The sequence below is a fragment of the Sylvia atricapilla genome, chromosome 3, assembly GCF_009819655.1.
Source record: "Sylvia atricapilla isolate bSylAtr1 chromosome 3, bSylAtr1.pri, whole genome shotgun sequence".
Taxonomy (NCBI): Eukaryota; Metazoa; Chordata; class Aves; order Passeriformes; family Sylviidae; genus Sylvia; species Sylvia atricapilla.
Genome location: NC_089142.1, coordinates 21,556,394 through 21,577,672, shown reverse-complemented (window position 1 = coordinate 21,577,672; position 21,279 = coordinate 21,556,394). Strand labels below are relative to the sequence as shown.

General features: G+C 33.1%; 1 protein-coding gene across 1 annotated transcript in view; it reads left to right on the top strand.

Moving 5' to 3' along the window:
- CSMD1 (CUB and Sushi multiple domains 1) overlaps positions 1-21,279 on the top strand; it is a 240,209-nt gene that overhangs the window by 100,822 nt on the left and 118,108 nt on the right. The window contains exons 22-25 of the mRNA XM_066314261.1: positions 2,061-2,165; positions 11,763-11,881; positions 16,978-17,047; positions 18,348-18,464. Coding sequence (XP_066170358.1) covers positions 2,061-2,165; positions 11,763-11,881; positions 16,978-17,047; positions 18,348-18,464 — 411 coding nt within the window. The remainder of the gene's footprint in view (positions 1-2,060; positions 2,166-11,762; positions 11,882-16,977; positions 17,048-18,347; positions 18,465-21,279) is intronic.

Here is a 21,279-nt window from a genome sequence, read left to right as displayed (position 1 = left end):
TCTCGGACATGTCAGCCTCCCAACTCAGTTCAGTGTCACCAGAAAACTTAGTGAGGGTGCTTTCAATCCCACCACCCAAATTATTTCTGAAGATATTGGAACAGTGTGGGGACCAATATCAGTCCCTGGAGGTTCCATTTTTGACAGATTGCCTACCTGAATGATGCCGTTAATTGTGGAAATTATGAGAATTAAAAACTAGCCTCATTTATTTCCCCACTGCAATAGAATCTAACTTCTCATCTTATTGAATATCACCCTTTAAGGAAATAAAAGGATGATAAATGTTACCAGGTCCTACAACTACCAGGTGACTTTTGTTCATTAAAGAGTGTAATAGTCATAAGTTAACATCCTCATTGTAACAGGACACATTAAACATCCTTAAATATATTTCAAATTCTTTATGGGTACTGTTGAGGAATACAGTTGGTGCCAGTAACTGTGTGAGCAGCTGCAGTTCAAGCTGCTCTGGAGCTCTGGGCTGTGGCCTGAGGCAAGAGGCCTTGAACTGCCAACACCTTGCACAGCAAAGGGCCCAGAGCTCCAGAAATCAGCCTGGGGAGAAGACACTCAAAGACGTGGCAGAGCTGAGGACTAGGGAGGAAGAGACTTTTGGGAGTTGTGAGACTGTGAGGGTGCAAACGACCAGGGGTTTCTTGGTTGGGATTCTCCTCGGAGGCATCAGCTTGAGCTGTTTCTGTGTAAGTGAGCTGTGAATAAATGGCTTTATGGGATGAGACATCTGAGAGTCTGGAGACCCAGGGTGGAAGCTGTGAGAGAACTTGGTCTGACTGTGACAGTGGGGTGTGCAGGGAGTGAAATAGGGACCTGTCAGATCACTGGAGCTCCCTGCTGTGAAGGAGCTTTGGTCCCTGTCGAGAAAATCTCTGGTGGTGGGAGTGTGACCACCCTGTCTGGATGGGCATAAAAGGAGGTTTCCTTAACTGATACTATGGAAAGTCCTTCTTCCAGGAAGATGCTTCACTGTTTTCTATGCTCCAGAGTAATATTGTGTGATGTGAGTGCTCTATACTGTCTGAATTTTCCGTGTCAGAGTAAACACCATCCTTAGAGGCAACTTGTCATCTTTTAGCTCCTCCATTTATATCAAGATTTTGCTTAATTCATTTTTAGGTTTAAAAATATTTACCAACTCCTAGTTTAGATTATAGACTTAAGAAGATAATTCTTTTCAGCATTTATTTTTAAGCCCAAGTTTCAGGCTCATACCTAGGCTGCTCAGTTACTATAGAAACAGAAAATGCCCCACAGGAAATGAGAATTTTTCTTATGCATCCACTATTGAAGTTCATTAGCTAGTTGATTCTCTCTTTGAGGGTAATCATAAAAAATGATGTAATTTTTAACCTCAGTAGGTCTTCCAGCTTTAGACAGTAGAATATGAGCTCCATGGTATCATGTCTTAATAAAATCAGTGTTTGTCAGACTTAGCAATTCCAGTGCCAATGAATGTATAGTGATAAGATTGTTGTGTAGCACACACAGTTTTATTATAGATATTTGAATTAGGAAAAGCTACTATATATATATTTAATGTGTTGTACCTGCTTCTTCATTTTCTCTCATATTCTCTGAATTAACAGAAGTGGTTGAAATATTATTGTGGGAAGAAAGTGTGGAGTACACACAGAAAAAATCTGGAAGGCTTTGTTCTGTACTGCAGGTTTTATAGAAATATGGGGAAACAGACAAACGGAAGCTGAGACTGTTGTCATAATCAAACCCTTTATTTATACAATCTTTTTTTTCTCTTTACATCTCATTTTTTAATCTCCCAGTCAAAAAGGTTTCCTCTAAAGATGATGGCATCCTGTTTGATTGTACTTATGTAGTATCGTATTGTTATGGTTTGTAATCAAACTTTTCCTGCAACTTCAGGAGAAAACAAGGCAGAACACAGCAGAATATTTGAGATTCCCATGTATGTAATGAGAAGAAAATAAGGGTGTCTGATTCAGTCCTGGTTATTCAGTCCTTTTCAATACAAAACTCTGATCAGCATGCTGTAGTTTATTCCATAACTTTTATTTTTCCAGGTACAACTGTGCCAGCATTGTTGAACAGCACCTCCAATCAACTTTATCTTCATTTTCACTCTGACATTAGTGTGGCAGCAGCTGGCTTTCACCTGGAATACAAAAGTAAGGCTCCCTGTATTTTGAAACTTACTCAGGCAAACTATGCATATAGAAAGGGAAACAGGTATTTTAAATTATTCTTTTTGCTTGGGTGTTTTTTTTTGCTTGTTTGTTTGTTTGTTTTGTTTTGTTTTGTTTTTCTTTCCTGAATACCAAGCCAGTCAGTTTAATAGATAAATTGTATCTATTAAACTGAAATTTTAAATGAAATGACATTTGGAATTGATGGAGAGCAGCTTTCACAAATTAGTAGCACATAAATCAACCTGACAATTCATAACAGCATTTTTAAAATGTGAGGTTTAGTATTTATTATGAGGGTTTTCTTAACTTATTTTAGCTTAGTTCTGAAATTAGGTAACAAAAAAAATAGTAAGAGTTAATTTCCCTGCTTGGAAATAGATGAAACCAGATAAGATATCATTTTTTTTCCTATTAATATATGCATATATTTATGCCTTGTAGTTCTTTCGTTTCCTTTAAATTATTTTCTCTCAACAAAGTTCTGTAATTGTAAAGAAGCAACATCTTAATCACAGAGCTACAAGAAAACACAACAGTTTTCTTGGTAAATCACTGGTGGCATAAACAGAATAATCTAAGAATTTTCATGGCAAATTCTGCTATTTGTCAATTTTAATATTTTTTGAGAGAAACTTCATTCTAAAATACAGTTATAAACATAACTGATTACCTCACATAATCATTATTTATTCAAATACATTTGTATTATTACATCTCTCCAAAACTTAAAATATTATAGAATAATAGTAAATTCAGTACATGTTCTTGCATAGCTCATGTGATTTGAACTGGAAATAGGTATTGCTAAGAGTAGCCTACTATTTAAAAAGTAATATGATGTGTTGACAATGTGATGAGTGCTTAGATGGTCACAAAGTATATCCTTATAATTTTTGAATCATCTTCTCTTTTTTCAAACGCCATTCAAGAATTTTCTTGAAAATAGAGTTAGCTTTTCTCTTTCATTAAGCCCAATAATAATATCTAAAACTGGTAATGTTGTTTTTAATATTTTGAAGTACACATAATTAAATAAACATGGATAATTTTAATAAGTTATATTTAAGATTGACATTAAAAATTTTAAAAAAACCTTAAAGCTGCAAAGAATTTTGAAAGACTAGATTTTCAGCTCATAATAAATGTTTTATTCTGCCTATAGTCCTGAGACAATCCATTATTTTCATTTAATTCCCTGCATAGCTCAAGCATTTATATATTTATATAAAAGTATGTTTTAGGAGTTGTTTTAATACAGTCATTCTATTGGTAATGTAGAATGAAAATACAAATATTACCTCCACAGGATTTTTTTAGAATCTAAATTTTGAGAAAACTTTTTGTGTGTGTGTGCTGGATTTTTTTAGGTGAGGTGCTGTTTCTTTGTTTGTTTGTTTTTGGTTTGATTTGGTTTGGTTTGATTGGTTGTTTGTCTGAGGACTCCTCCTCCACAGCTGGTCATCTTATTTTCCTCCTCCAGTATTTCTCTTTAATCTACAATGAAAGTATAATTCCATATAAGGCATAAACAAGTACACATTAATTCTAAAAAGTCATAGAATGAATATTAAATTTTTTTTACATTTTACTGTATCAGTTTTATTATTCCTGCAACTCCTGAAAAAACTCTGTTTTGTTAGCAAGTAAAATCACTTAGATTTATACTTTTTCTTATCTTGAAATTGCCAGTTTCCCAACTGTGCTCTGTTAAAATGTCTATTGGACTTCAGCAGTGCTGATTTTTAAAGGCCAGTGTTTCTTAGAAGTGCACCTCAGTACAGGTCAAGGTAGCAATTTTTAGCATTCAGAGCTCAGCTATTCTATTGATAGTCTGACAGGAAGGAAAATATTTGTTTCTTATGTGGCTACATGGTCTCTGAAGCTGTAGTAGGAGTACAGTATATCTATATGTGTGACTAAATACAGAAACCGAACAAGTTCCCACAGCAGGAATTTACAGGTTTATATTGAACAATCATCTTTCCAGATTAAAAAAAAAAAAAAAAAAAGCAGTCAAGGAAATACTTTTATATGCAGACATTGCTAATATTTGATTATGAATTCTGAAGTGTCTGATTATTTAGTCACCTAATGTTTCAAGCAGCATCTGAAAAATAAATACCTTTGGTTCAGAAGTCAATATAAAATTTGGAATAAAATGTCATTTTGTTGAAGGGTTGTGTTAATAAACACACATAAAAATATCAGCTATCTGGGAATAAAAACCATTCAACATGAAATACTATGTTAGATATTTATAATAAATAGGGGAAAAAAGGAGAACTAGATTAATAGTCAAAGATTCATATGATATGCTGAGTTATAAGGGACCCATCAGGATAATTTAATCCAATTCCTGGCCCTGGGCACCTTGTACTGTTTGTATGTCACTTGATTCTTTCTAGATAAAATGCTTTGCAGGTGTAAGTTTCAGGAATAATATAAATTGGTTCAGTTCAATTCTTTCATCTTCTTGCAGAAATTTGAATGTCAGAAGAGTCTTAGTGGAGTTCCTCAATATGTATTTTAAGGCTGCTTTACTTACTAAGATGAAATAAGCAGATTTAACAGGATTTGTATCAGCATTCTAATTACCAGGGAAATAGGTCTGTCATTCTGGGTCAACTTGTGTTCAACATTTTGTAAAAAGCTGTAGATCACTAAGACCAAATGTGTAAAGAACACACTACTGTTGTGAGCCCAAAGACTTACAATTAATGTGTGCATCAAAGCAGAAAGCAAGACTTGGATCCTGTTTGGATTTATGTGGGATATAGCCAATTGATCACGATACTTAGTTATTTTCAATTCTTCTTCAAAAAAATTAAATATTAGCAAGTTGTCAGAGAACTAAAATCGGTGGATACTGTTTTTATTTTGTTTACAAGTAAGTAATTTTCTTCCTACATTTTTTAATAGAAATTTGATGTCTTTTCTATGGCCCTAACTAAAATTTAATAATGGTGGTAATGGAAGTATTTAATTTATGCTTATGCTTATTTTACTATTTGAGTAATGCTTCTATAAATTAAAATGTCCTTATGTATTTTTCCTGGTCTTTTGTGGAATGATAATGGAATTGTTTATGGAGTTTTTTGAGTAATCAATTGCTGTCAGTCAAAACTAACAATAAAAATCCACAGTTGTTCTGATTTTTCATCAGATTTCTAGGAGACCCACAGAGATAATGGCATATCCTTATTTTAAAAACCAAAAACTACAAATATGAAAATTAATGGCTACCTACGTCCCTTATGGTAAACAGCCTTAGAGTTCTTTTCTCCTGCTACATGTATATCATTACCAGCTAGCCTTAACTAAAATTATACATACCCATCAGAGGACCTTGAAACTTTGCATAAGGTTTTATACATAGGTAGTTAGGAAAAGAAAAAGCTATCTGCTTTTAAAATTGTAAAAGCTGTAATAGCTTTCATAAGGCAAAATTTTTCAAATCCTTTTTTCGTCTTTCACCTTGCATTGGATCTTTATTTTTTTTTCCTCCCTTGTAATTGGCAACCAGGCTTGTCATTTGGTCCTAAAATTTAAAGTGTTGCAAAAATTATTTAAGCAAATGAACTTTGTTTTAAATCTGGGGATGAATTGGATGGGACTCTGAGCAACCTGGTCTTGTGAAAGTTGTGCCTGCCCATGGCAAGGGGGTTGGAACTAGGTGATCTTTAAGATCACTTCCAACCTGAACCATTCTATGGTTCTATGAAAATATTACCTGAGTTGCTGTGTAGTCATTGTTCCTTGCATAACAAGAATGATCAATTGTTAGAACAAAGATCACTAAAAGATTTCCTAAGCAAACACCCAGTGAGTGTTAGTCCTGAAACAGTTATTTGTTTACATATCCAGTGAAAACTTTGTGTATTGTGATGCCCAAAACTGCACACAGTACTCAAGGTGAAGCCATACCAGGGCAGAGTAGAGCAGGACAAACTACTCCTAAAAACGACATTAAGCTAATCAAAAGTTTCTGAAGGAAGGCCAGGAGGCCTTGAGGGGAAACCACGAGGAGCGGCTGAGGTCACTTGGTCTGTTCAGCCTGGAGGAGACTGAGGGGAAACCTCACTGCAGTCGTAACTTCCTTGTGAGAAGAGGGGGAGGGGAAGACCCTGATCTCTTCTCTGTGGTGACCAGTCACAGAATCCAAGGGAATGGCCTGAAGCTGTGTCAGGGAACATATATGCTGGATATTAGAAAAAGGTTTTTCACTCAGGTGGTGGTCAGGCATTGGCTCCCCAGGGAAGTGGTCACAGCACCAAGCCTGACAGAGCTCAAGAAGTGTTTGGAGAATTGTCTCAGACACATGATGTGACTCTTCAGGTGTCCTGTGCAGGGGCAAGATTTGGATTTGATTATCATTTTGGGTCCCTTCCAAATCAATATATTCTATAAGTCTGTGATATAATTACTTCTCTAGGAGGAAGGAAATTAGGAATTAGAGTGAAGACAATTAGTTTTTCAGTGATAGATATTAATGGAAAAATATCCATTCACAATAAGAAGATGTTGAGCACATCGAGTTCAAATTTATAATTTAAATCCTACATCAGCAGACTACATCAGGGATAGAAGACGCAAAGTGACCCTAAGTAGTGCTTCATCTAGCCTTACCTTTTACATACATTACAAATTAGAGTAGTGGATGAAACTACTCTAAACTAACCATAACAGTATTCTGCAAAACCATGATGCCCTTATATAAAAAGTCTTCATTACAGCATTAGAAAGTGAGAATTATTTTTTCCCTTAATCCCAGAAGAAATTTTAAGGAGCAGGGCACAGCAGAGGAGAGTGTCCTTAATTCACTACTAAACTATTTGCACACAATAAAAATTATGCCTCTACAAATTGCACATTGTATTTTAGAATAAACAGATAAGTATTTCTACTTAAAAGATATTTCACCAGTGTAAATGCAATAAGCATGCCTGTGTTAGGATCACTATATTAGGGAAAATTTTACTTCAGTAAGATATAATTATTTTGCTATCACTTGATCACATATCTCATGTTCCACACTATATATTGTTTTGGAGTAACTTTATTGAAATTCATAAATATTTTATACAAGCTTCAACCACTGATGAAATCTTATTCAAATTTTAAATATTTCAAAATAATTTAAATATTTGAATAAGAATAGTTTTATTTCTTGAAATATTTTCTTCCTTTTAACAATGTCTTTCTCTTACCCTGTCCATTTGCAAGTTTTTTCTATATATGTCTTTTTTTTCATGGTAAGGATTTGGATAGTCTGCCCCTGCATACTTAAGCCTATGTCTAATCTAGGCAGTGCACAGGTTCCCTTTGTAGCCTTCAAATCACACAAGACTTAAGGTGAATAATATGATTTTGTCATTTACTTTAGGATGTCTTTAGAATATCATTTACTATTGATGTCTTTAGGACATCAATAATGTAAAAGTTCTTTTGCCCAAGTTAAGTGGTCTACTGAATTTGTATGCCATGGATGACTTAGATTTTTTGCCTTGGTTTCTTTTTTATTTTTTGCTTTGCTCCTTCACATGTTTGGTTTTTGTTTTGGTTTTGTTTTTCAAGTCAGATACACAAACTCAATTTTAAAGAAATAATTGCTCAGTACTTTAGAAAAATTTCGTTCTGGTGACAACGTATAACTGTAAGTTTTGTTGAGGGCTACTATGTGATGTTTCCTGTTATTTCAGAAGGACTGTAGGTTTTTAAAGTGGTTGCAGCAACCTATGGTTAACAAATCATTAAAATATGCAACAGGTTACTGTAGAAAAGAAGAGAATTAATCATTTAACTAATCCTCCATATGTGTGTGCTAGAATAAATACCAAACATAATGATTTTCACAACCACCAGTAAGTCCAATCAAAGAGTGCTTTGTTGAATTCCTGATATGTACAACAGTAGGAAGAATAAATATCCCTGTTATTTGATTGAATTACTTTTAATCTAATGAATGAAGGAATCAACTATCCAAATGATGTGTTTTAGAAATGTGAGTTTTTAATTCCACTGCATTTGTGGCCACTAATCTTTAAAGCTAGGTCTTAGAATCTCATTTATTAATTCAGTAGTAATTTAAATGTTTTCCTTAATATTCAAACAAATCAAAAGATAAAATGTCTGGAAATAATGAGTGTTTGCTCAGCATGCTGCTTGAACTTCTTGGTTAAAGTCTAATTTCTTTTAGTAAAAACTGAATATATACTTATATTGATATATAGGTTTAGGCCACAAATGTCTATAAGTATCTCTCTCTCTCTCTCCAAATTTAGGGATTATAATTAAATTTTTCAGTAAAAATCTTGGTTTATGCAATCAATATTTTAATAGTATTTAATAGGATCTTGCTCAATTACCTTGAATTCGGGTATATGACACAGATCAGCATCACTGATTTTGTAAGCTTTTAGTTTATTGCTATACCAAGATGATGGAATATGTATGAGAACATAAGCTTACTTTTAACCAACATTTTTTCTGAAGCCACTCTATCATGTCTTTTCAAGTGTTAAAGGTTCTTGGCAGCTGAAATTAAAAAAAAAAAAAAAATAACCACTGCTAAGGGGACAATAGAACAATTGACTGTAGTACTTCTCTATCATGAAGACATCTAATAAATTAAAAGATAAAAATCAGACTAGCAGAGAAGAAAATATATTCTTTCAAGTAACATATTGTATTTTACGTGTCCATTTTAAGATCTTTCATGCAATTGGTTTTTAGTATGGCTCTTCAGTGCAACAGTCCTTTCTTTTTTCTTGTGTTAAAGCAGGTGTGAATCATAAACATGCCATTTTTAATTTAGGAGGTCCTGATCCTGTCAGTATATCTGTACAACTTACTAGCTGTTGACAAGAATCTGACCTCTCTGCAGTAACTCATTGAGATAAAGACATTTTCTAGGCTGGTGTCTGAAGCATGAAGTTTTGAAAGGGACAGCTTGGATTTTGATATACACCATTATCAAAATGGAAAGAACAGGTTGCTCCAGATTGATGTTTGTAATATAATAAAGCATAATATGTTTCTGTTAGCTGCACAGGGGTGGGAGGAATTTAAAAAAGGAAGCCTGATCCTTTTGGTCCAGCTGTCAAGTCATTCTTGTGTTGCCCAGTTCTCAGCTTTCTGAAATGGACACTAATGGGCATTCACATTGTCAGATATGCCAGCAAGGATTTTCTTTCTGCCAGCAATGGCAGTGATGTTTGCACAGAATTTGAGGTAATTGTAGGCATGGATATAATTATGTAAGTAAAGCATATTTGTCTTATGCCACAGGAGAGTCAAGAAACACTTAGCAAACAGTAAGTGGAAGAAGGTCAGGGAGAGGGTTATCACTCGACATTGATGTGTTCTCTTTTGTACTGCTTAGCAGAAGCTGAGCTCTGAAAAGCATGCACTTAAGAAATCCTTGTTCCTTTTTTGATTGCTTGGACTTGACATTTAACATGTTTTCCCTGTAATTGTGACTGTTGATATACAATCTAGTTTAATAAAGTATTTCAGAGTCTCTGAATATTTTACTTTCCTAGTTTGACCCTAGATAAAAGAATTTATTTGCTTTCTCTCAGGCATTCTTTTGATTTTTGGATCTGTTTGAAATAAACCAATTTTTTAACTAAACTGGACTGTATTATGGAATGATTAGAATAAGAGAGATTTGAGGATTCAGAATAGTATTTGTTTCTGCTTTCAACTTTCTCTTGCTTTAGAGAAGGTAGTATAGCTTTTTAATATCAGATATATCAAAGAAAGTCAAAGTGGTTTATGACATTCTGATAGAATATTTGCATCATCAGACCAAAGAAGTAGTATATTCTAATGTTATGAAAAGTATAAGCAGCTAGCAAAAAAAGTGGGGTTTTTTATCTAATTAGTAGTATCTGTTAAAGATAAATACATAGTATACTACAATAACTAACAGTTACATAGAAAGTTAATTTGAAAGTTTTTGATTGATCAGTCTGTTTAGAATCTGGATTTTATTCAACCAATGATGGAATGAGCTGTAGTAAAAGCACTTTATTAGTGTTGTTATGCAGCCACTGTTATAGCTGTTTCTGTAACTAAGGAAATATATAAAAGCAACTATTCATACAGATCCAACCCTGCAGCCCTGTTACTCTCAACATACAGGAATATTGAGTTCTAAAATGCAAATTTCTTGATGACAGAAAATGAACATCAAATTTATATTCACAGGATTCAGCAAGTACATTGATATCTATAAGCAATTTAGACACTATGTCTTTTTAGGTGATTATTTATTTAATACCAGTGATTTTGGAGCAGATATTTTTAAATTTTATTTTCTATTCAAGAGTGAAAAGGGTGAGAAGATGCAGAAATAAGCATTGATTTGCTTAAGTTGCATCTGAACACTGGATTTTCAAATTAGTGAACAGCAGTCTATATATGGTACTTTGAATTATTGAGAGGAGGCATTGCACTTCACTTAATGCAGAAACAAACAGTGTGTGTGGATGGACATCACAGCTGTTTAGTACCTATACTCAGTCAGTACCTATATTTCAGTCTCCCATGTGCTTTATTAGGAAAAAATATATTAATTTCAGATAAAATTTGAGCTGCAAAAGACTGGAATTGTGTGAAATTTTTAGTTGCATGTTTAATATTTTTAGACATTTATATTTGAGTGATAAAAAGTACATTCATAAAGGTTTATGGCATGGAGTTAAAATTATGTCTGTATGAAAATGTGTGATCAACATTACCTGTAAGAAAATTGTATATGCCTAGAAATGCTACGGTCTCTGTGAATAATATCAGATACTGTTTCATGATGCACTATCTGGAACAACAGGCTCTAAAGTGTCACATAGCAGAATAAAGTAAAATATAAAAAAATTCCTATACTAACCACAGTCCAGTTGCACTGGTGTAATCTCACCAAACTGGTTAGATTTCATAGGAAGACATTGAGAGTAATAGTCAGGGTTGTTTTGTGGTTTTTTTTTCACACAACTGAATTGAAGGACACACATTCAGTGAAGTGTCATGTTTTTCTGCTCTTTACAGAATTTTGTGCTAATTAATTCTCAAAATTTCTTCTCACACATTGTAAAAAATAATTTCCATTCTGTTTTGGCTTCTACAGATCGTATTTTCATAAAACATAAAAAGGACATAATAAGGTTTCAGGAGTAATTTTCTCTAATAAATAAATAAATAAATAAATAAACAAACTTAATAAAGCAAAATGAGTGAACAAATAAAACCCAGGCTTTTTAACAAACTAAAATCATGATACTGCTTTGGAGACTATAAAACTGTGTAGTGTGCCATAGAAATGTGATCGGGTAACTGGTACAGTCACAGGATATGATCTTTGTGCTTCAGCCATACTGCTCACATTCTGTAGAACAGTTCTAAAAACTTCTGTGTTTTAAACAAAATTCCCGTTTATTATTGAAAGGAATTTTGAATTAATGTTTTCTTAAATACCCATAATTCTGTAGAAATAATTCATTAAGGCAGAGAATACCAATGAAGACCTGCTGTCCACTTATCTATGTTTTTTTCAATCTTTGTCTTTACTTTTTCCAGCTGTAGGCCTTGCTGCCTGTCCAGAACCAGTAATTCCTAGCAATGGGATCAAATCAGGAGATAGATATATGGTGAATGATGTTTTGTCATTTCAGTGTGAGCCAGGATATACATTACAGGTATTTCTTTCTTTTTTTCTTTAAATAATACACTGTGGAATGATAGCAAATAAAATACCAAGAGATCTGCCCAAAATATATTCTAATGAAGAGTCTGTGGTGTGTACATAGAGATGATTTAGGTAGAGCCTATATGAGTGCTGCCGAATTATAAAGCTACAAATGTGTGGTATTTCTGGCCCTCAATCAATCTGGGCTGACAAATCTTGTCTTAGACCAACATACCATCAAACAGTAAAGGCCATGAAAATGGACATTGAAATAACACGGATAAAATATTTCCTCTAGAAAATTGTTATAGTACTATACTATAGAGTACTGTGTTTTTCCTTTTGGGGGATTCATTTATCTAGGTGAAATTTTAATGTACAAATACGTTGTGGGATTTCATATTCTGCTCAGGAATTGTAGAATTTAATTTCTAAAGCAAATTTTATTAATGTTAAATCTATTCATAATAATCTTGCATGGAAAAGTATTAGAAATTACTTCACTGTTTGGGGATGTTCTCTGTTCACACACTGGTTTTACACATGGTCGACGTATGAATGAGCTGGTCTTTGTAAATGTTTCAGCACTCAGTAAATCTAAGACTAAAACCTTTTTTTCTTTCCTCACTAGTTTCTCTAATTTGTTTACATATATAACCTACCACTGGTAAATATGTTGAGAACACTAGAGTTCAGAATCTTTTGATTGGTAATAGGTCCCACACAAGACAGTGTAAAACCAGGATCAGAGAAAGCAAAACATCACAACTTCTGCTCCTCAGAAGGATAAAGTTCCTCATCTGAGGACTGCCAATTCAGTGTTCTCAGGGCATATATAGGATGCTTCTTTGGTCTCCATATTTCTTACCATTCCCGTAAAATTCTTGTAGAGTTCAGACTAAGCATCTTGCCTCTAGGCCGGTTCTAGGCATGGGCACGTGGAACATCTCACTGGGTAACCAGGAATATGGTTACATTTTCAGTCCTATGTGGCAGGTATAGATCAAGTATTTAAACTAATCTATTGTTTTTACTTGTATTACATGACATGAAACAACCTGCATTGGAAGCTTTCCATATCCATAGCAAAAAAGGATTTTGTTATACTAGTATCCTGCTAAAAGAAAATATTTGACTTGAGCACAACAAAGCTGATTATCTGTCCACCCTTAGCACTCATTGCTTGTTTGACAGTTTATGGGTTACTTAAAAACCAGCTGATTGTTCATATATGAACTACTTAAATGTTTTTTTCTTTTAAAATAATTATTATTTTGAAAATACCTAATGGTATAAACCCATTAACTTTTGGAGTTTTTAACTTTATTTCCTCAATTTCATCTTTCCCTTACAGTATCCTTTGTAGTTAGCATGTCAGTAGGAAAAGGAGAGATTTGATAACATTTTTATGACACAGCCCCTTCAGGAGGACTATTTGTCATTTAAAGTGGACACCAAAATAGATTCAGACTTTCATTTAAAGACTGTTATTGAGCCATTAACAGTTTTCTATTTCAAAGTAGCATTAAACTAAGTAAATGATGAAAGGGCATACTGTGTGTCTATACCTATGTTGCTATAGCTGAGGCAAAGATATGGGGGCTGAAATTTTATCTTCAGCACTATTTATTTGTTGGAATGGGGTGCTGGCATGCTTTTGGCCTAGCTGAAATATAACAGCAGTAATTATCACAAGCCAGGGACTGTTCCTCACAGGCAGTTTGCATACTGGCACTTTTTTTGGAGATGAATTCAGAAGAAAAAATTTAAGGAGATAGATATACTGTACACTCAGTCTCACACATTTCCCACTAGTATAGATGTAGTTTATATGTTCTTTTAGAGCTTTTTTATATGCATTAAGAAAAATTTAGCATTATTCTTATGTAGACTCAGGACAGTATATTTCAATGCAGAATCTCTCTGAAAGTCAGCCTGTAATAAACTTGGTTACACAACAATAAACATAATTGTATTTTAAGTAATTTTTTGAAGGGTTCTTATTTTGAATATTTGTAGAAAAGCTATTTGAAATTATTTATACATAAAGTTCCACTTTATAGTGGAAAGTTTAAGATCTGGTGATAGGGCTGTTATATAATTGCTGTTCATATAATTGCCAAGAAGTGCTTCTTTAGTGCCTCATTGCTGTGATCCAGGTCACTGCTTCTGAGCTGTTATGACTGAAATACATTTAGGCAAACATCTGATTTATGGCTAAACTTATAGCAGTGATCTGATAGGAAAAAAATGAAAAACTAAGCCTATACTAATGGTTTCTTAAGGAGATGGAATAACTTAATACAACTTATTTAATATAAAAAAACTGCCATCTAATCTCAATCAGCTTTTTAGAATTTCATTGTGACGCTAGGGATAAACAGCCATAGTCCTCCAAGGACTGATTCATACGACTAAGATTTTATGTTAGAACAGAAACTTTACTCTTAAAGTATCGTCATTCATCAGTGATATCTAAAGGTTAACACAGGTATCAAACTTTACACTGCTTTAGGTTTAGATCTACTTGTATTGCCCATCATATTGCAGACTCTTATCTCTACCTTTTTCAACTGGGAAATGTCTAAATTTTGCATATTGATAAAAGGGCATCAATAATCTGTTTTTAATTACATGAGTTAGAAATGGATATATGCTCAAGTTACAGCATCATCAAATATTCTGTTCAACTAAAACTAACTGCACCTTTCATTTAATATACTTAATGGGATTCTATTATTAAATTCTTTCTGAAAATTTCATAGCATATTGTTACTTAACTGGATATATTCCAACTGTAAACCTCTTTTTCAATTCATGTAAAAATGTAATACTTGCTGTGGACATTGACATATATACAAACTAGCTTAATGAGCTTGTTCAAAGTACAAAACAAAGACCTTTGATATCCAAGTTCAATAGAAAAGAGTTTGAATCTTTTGAAAATGTTGATGAGAACTGCTATGCTGTATAGACTTTGCTATAAGAAAGTGAATATATATCCATATATACCATGTTACGCAGACAGGACAAGTAAAAATGGGTACAAATTAAAAAGAAGTAATAATGAAAATAATGTTCTGTGAGGCACAGTATGTTTGCTACAACAAATACAGACCAGCATAACTTTTCAGAATCTTCTTTTTTCACTCTAGCTGTGAATTTATCCTCAGTCTTTAGAGAACATATTCACAGCTAGCAATAACAATCAGCTGTGGATTAGTTTATAATTGAGACTTAGCAGAAAAGTCATAGAGCTCAAACTGCTACCTGGAGATGCATAAAAGAGGTAATTGCTAGCTGTAAGATTAAGTGTCTCCCGACAGGAGGGAACTTTAAAAGACTGAAATCAGAGTGTGCTCTTGTTAGAAAGAGGCTTGAAGCTAGAGGAATCATTTAATTTTATTTTTCAAAAGATCTTTTATAGGCTAGTTTATGTTTTTCCTGACTGTGATAGTTAAATTATGGCTTCCTCCTTTACTCAGAGCAGAGACATGCAGTCACAGAAAACTAGAAAAAGAGAATAAAATAAAAGAATGCAATGATGGAAGACTAGTAAGAGGCAGTAAAACAGGGAATATTGCATTAATTAAATTAGTAAAAATCTCATCCATTTTGCAAGTCATTGAGATGACACAGTAACTGCATGCACATTTTTTCCTTTAGAAAGGTTATTTTTAAGAAAAAAAATTTTTTAATCGAGTTATCAATTTGGAATATTTATGGAAGAAAAAGACTAATTTGTTTTTAATTATTTTAGTGAAAAATCCTTTTTTTTTTTTTTTTTTTTTTTTCCATGTAGTTTTCTGGATGCATTTCAGTTTGGCTTTCAGAAGATGATTGCCTAAATATTCTTAACTAAATTATTAATTAAAGTAGTTTTATTCCATGCAATTCTTTATGAACTTTATTTAAGGTATCTTGTAAGCATTCCAAATGATGTGGAAGAAATGTCATCAAATGGATTTTCTTTTACTGCGGTTCACCTATTTATTCTTTTTCTAATTTTGATGAGATTATGATTGCTATGGACAAATAGTATTTAAATAATCTTCATATAATATTGATAAGATGTGCTGCCTTATTAAATTTTAGACTCATAATAAACTTGAAAAAAATAAACCTGGGATGCCAAGTAACCTTCATGAGTTTGTATATCCAAATGATTAAAACAGAAACTAAACTTTGTTCTCAGTTTCATGTCTCAATCTTTATATCAGTTGCTCTCACTCCTTCCAGTTTATTCATCTTTCACATTTCAGCAGCAGAATGCATAGTTTCTTAATGGACAAGTATCTTAACGGACAAAATTGAAAAAAAAAAAGACTTTTTGTCCTACTGTAAAGTTTCCAGTTTGAACTGCTCCTAGGGATAGCAAAGATTGGAGCATTTTGGTCCTAGGCAGTCACTTTGAGGTATGTGAGATTGGACTGTTCAAGTTACAGCCATGTCTTGATTTACTTCCTCCCACCACATGAGTCTGCTTGGTTCTTGTGATTTTTCTCAAAAATAGGCAAAGTAAATTAAACATGACAGCTAAATTATGAGGCACTCATATTTCTACATCTGTCTGCCAAGATGCTGCATATATGCAGTGGGTTGTGTTGTGAGGCCATGTAAGACGTCAGGGCCGGCTGCTATTTGCTGATGACAGTCTTGGCATGGTCCACATTGAACATCTGTAGCAAGTAGATGTGGAACAAATTTCTCTCTGTGTCTGTACTGCTCGTGCAGAGCAATGGTTGATTCACTCTGGATTGCAGTGTAAAAATCAAGCACTATGCTTGCACTGTAGATGTAATACACTGGAATTAAAACAGGCAGTGAACTAATCAGACCATATGAGTGCACATAGTTAGCTGCTTCTGTCTCATAATCATATTTTTAAGAAATTTTCAAGTTACCAGAGGAAAGGTGTTTATTCAATAGAAAAATAAGAACATTAAAGCTGGACTATTTGAAAATAGAGTTTCATTCAAGTAATCATTATGCTGATATAGGAACGTACACTGGTTAGATAATCCAGGAGGTCCTCTGTAACTCTGTCTTTCAGGAAAGACCCATAAATGGGTATCTGTAATCTGATGTTTTGCCCTTTCCAAACAGGGCCGTTCTCATATTTCTTGTATGCCAGGAACAGTTCGACGCTGGAACTATCCGTCTCCTCTCTGCATTGGTATGGAAACTTGTTTCCAGTTTTCTGACCATCAGTCACAAGAAACTCCTGACTTTGTCATGCCCATTGTTCCTCAATTCTGCTTCTTTCAAAACTTTTTTGAGTTTCCATTTTTATCTATGAAATACAGGGAGGGGAGGCTGGGGGGTAGGGTTAGGGTTAATTTTTTGTCTATATATGGTTTAATGCTATTTTAAAATAATATTGTGAGAGTGGGCAAAGCATGAAACCCATATGTTAACTATTGTTTAGCTTGTCCTGAATACTCTGCTTTGAATCAGGCTGAATCTTCTTCGTAAAGGAGAAGAAGTTAACAGATTCTTTCTGCAGCATTCTCAGCTTGGAAGACTTAGGAGCCAGGCAGCTTATGCAGGGCACCTTAGGAGATTTCACAAAGAAGCAGGCAGTGGAAAGCTGCTCTGAAGCCAAGCCTTCAGCGATGGTGGAATGGAAAGGAGTTTTCAGGATCCAGGAAAGGCTGGCTCTTTTCATCTGAGAAAGCTGTTAAATGATGCTGAGTTGAAAAGTAAAGCTAAAAAGCATTTTCCTTTTGAGTACATTTAGACCTTAGCCAAACAGATCTGAGTTTTCTGTGTGTAGAAAATAATATTTTCTAATTTGATTTCTTCAGGTTATTCTTACTTCATATTACTGTCCTAGCATATGTGTAAACTCAACCATTTTTTTACAGGGTGCTTCACATATGTTTACATTTATGTTATTCTAAATGGTACAACTGGGTTTTCAATTTACAAACAGATGCACTTGCTGAATAGAAGCATACCAATAAAAAACAAAGAATTATTCTGTTATGCAGCAAGTCTATCCTTTTTCTGTATTAAAGCAAAAACTGTGGTGAGGGGTTTGGTTTCCTTGCTTGTTTTTAAATTCAAGTGTATTTTTGGTTATATTGAATAATAGATTCGTTGCTGCATCATGATTTGGGATTGTAATTCAGTTTAATTCCAGATTTGTTCCTCTGATTATGAAACATATCTCAACATATCACCAGATATTTTTTTAACTATAATTGCCAAGCTGAGACCATGGGTTGCCCAGTCTTATATGTGCAACTACATATTCATCTTACAGTGAATATATCACCTTAAGTAAAGATTTTACTCTCAATAGAATCCCTCTTTTTTTAACTCCTTCATGAAGAGTGTTTTGGCTATGATAAATTTCACTGCTTTTGGGTCATGGGAACAAAATGAAAAATCTATTTTGAATTGAGCATATGTCAACTACTAAGAAATAATATTAATAAAAGATACAGTGATTTTCTTTTTGTTTTTAATAGCTAAATGTGGTGGAACATTGACAAACATGGCTGGTGTGATCCTAAGCCCAGGTTTTCCTGGAAATTACCCTAGTAACTTAGATTGCACCTGGAAAATTTTATTGCCTATTGGATATGGTAAGTAAACTTGTATTGGAAAAACAATTACTTGTAGTACTCAGATTTAAATAGATATATATTTATACAAATTAAAATAATATTATTATAAATATTTTATTTCCAATATGTATTAGATTTTATCTAGGCAGTGTGTTGTAAACCCTTAGATAATTATTCACTATATTTGAAATTAAAATGAGTGGCAATTTTTAAAATGTCTCTTTGCCAGAGCAACTAGTTATTAACTCAGCCTGTCTCAAACTGATTTCAAAGCAAATTATATCTGTGGCATGAAGATGTATCAGAAAAAATAAATAATTTGACTTCTAAATTAAATAATTGTCTTTTGTTCTCCAAGTGAATTTTTAGACAGTGTATCTTTGTTCTCTAAAAATAGACAAAACCTCACTTCCAGAACTATAAATCCGGTTAAAAGCATTCTCAAACTGTATTCCAAATCGTAGATTACAGTTGCCAACTTCAAATCTTTCTAGGTTTATATTAAAACTCTTGTAATATAAAAATAACTTCACAATTAAGTAATAACTATGTAGGAAAGGTTATAATAGATAATAAGGAATCTGTATGTTCATGTAAAAAACACATTCATCTAACATTATCAGAACCAAAAGAGGAATAATTTTTGTTGTGAAACTTCATGTCACATACTATAAATTCAATGTCACTGCTCAATAAGAAAATTAATTTAAAAAACTTTAAATTACTAAATTCACTATTTTTATTTGAGGAAATTAGTTTCTTTTCCATGTTCTCCATTTGCATTCATAAGAAGGTTTTTTGTAGTGAGATGCAATACTTTCATAATGTTTCACTAAGTTTATCTGTAGAAATACTTGGCTGCTGTTTGGAATACTGTCCTTTATCAGTGAACACCTGGGAAACTGATCCATCATAATTATAGATACCCTTAGTAGACTAAGATATCCTTAAAGATGTAGGAGAACCACAGACAGAACTTCCTTTACTAGTTTGGACATTCTCCAGCTACATTTGCAGGAAATACAGATGATAAACAATGTAATCCTAATTAGGTTATTACAATAGTGCCTTTGAAAATTAGTCCTTCATATGTCTCAGAGTTGCTCTTTTTCATTAAGCTTTTCCATGTAGGAAATGTTTCATTAATTAATGAATTAATTGCACAAGAACATCTTGTATCCTGTTGTTATTATTTCTGTCACTTCTCTCTGAAAGTCTTTGATGGTGGTAATTCTATCAATATAAAAGATAATAGTTTAGTAAAGGTTTTAACATGAATAAGGTGTTCATTGCACTGATGTATCATTGCCCTGAAAAATACTACAAAGGACATTTTTTGCCACTAAGTTCCTACAGTGATATTTTTTCCCAAATATTTGTTAAATAATCCACATATAACATCTTTCTATCAGGTTTATTTTTTAATGAATGTGAAATTTCACTAAGTACATCTGCTTGGAAATACTTCTACTTGAAATTTTAATTAGAAGTATAAGCTTCTCTACTGAAAAGCTGTTTATTTACATACATTTTATTGTATCAAAACAACTCTGTGCTTAAACAAGGTCTAACAATAAAATTGTGGGAGCTAAAATGTCCCAAAATATCGTGTTCTCTTCCTTACATAAAAATATATCAGTAATGTAAATAAGAAGACACTACTAGAATCTAAATATTTTAAAATAGAAAATATATATTTTCAAGTGTGTTGTGATTTTAAAATGATCCTGGGTAGCTTTTAATTAATTAACATTTGTAGAAACAATTACTTCAGCTTGGAATTTTGATTATTCAGAATACATTCAAATAAGAGAGCAAGTGTTGTTGAGATTCAAGCAAGAAGAAATTTAATTATGGTTTGACCAGATAATGATTTATTTTCTGTAGCTATCATTTTTATTCCATACAATTTTATTTTATTTTATTTTTATTCCATGTAATTTGTTTAGTGTAGAAAAATTCTTCTTTGACATATCAAATTGACGTTTACAAATTGTATAAACTTGGACTTCAGGCTTGAGGGGACACATACAGTGTATTCTCTGATTGAAATTAGCAACATTTGAAACTACTTTAAGTAGGTGTTTTGTTGTTGTTGTTTTTTTTTTAATTGCCTTAAACCTACTTTTATACTTTTAAAACACAAAGCCTTTCTATACTGAATATATACAACTAGACTTAAAAATTCCATCTCAGAAATTAAATTACAATGATTCAGTTTTAAAGGTACTTCACAGGTCATCAGAGAATATTTCATAACAGTAGATTACTTTTATTCAAACACCTAAACAATGTTTATGCTCAATATAAATGTGACAAATTTGATTATCTGCTTGTCAATGTTGCAATTTCGGTATTATATTAAGTAGTTGTTCAATTATTTATAATTTCTATGGTGCTGATATCCACCTCTGTTGGGAATCACTAGCCACTGATACTGAAGTCAAGATGTCTCCAGCCTGCTTGGTGTCCTACCTCATCTCAAATTCTGAGGGCATTGTAAAATTAGTGACTTCATTCAAGTCAGACTACCCATGTCAAATGTGATACAGAGATGGCTGATATTATCACTCTGATGTGTTTGGTGTGTACCTCCCTATTGATAGCACTGGATTAAGTGTTCTTATTCAACACCTGAAATACTTGTTTTCATACCTCCCACACTGCATACATCAGAGAACAGACTAGAACTAAATATCCCATATTTTTACAAGTGTTCCATAAAACCCAGTTAATCTGGTGGCTTATTTAATTTCTCTAGTAGAAAAAGTAATCTTTTTTAAACCATTGATTCAATCTTAAACCACAGAGGTGAAGAAATCAGCTATAAACA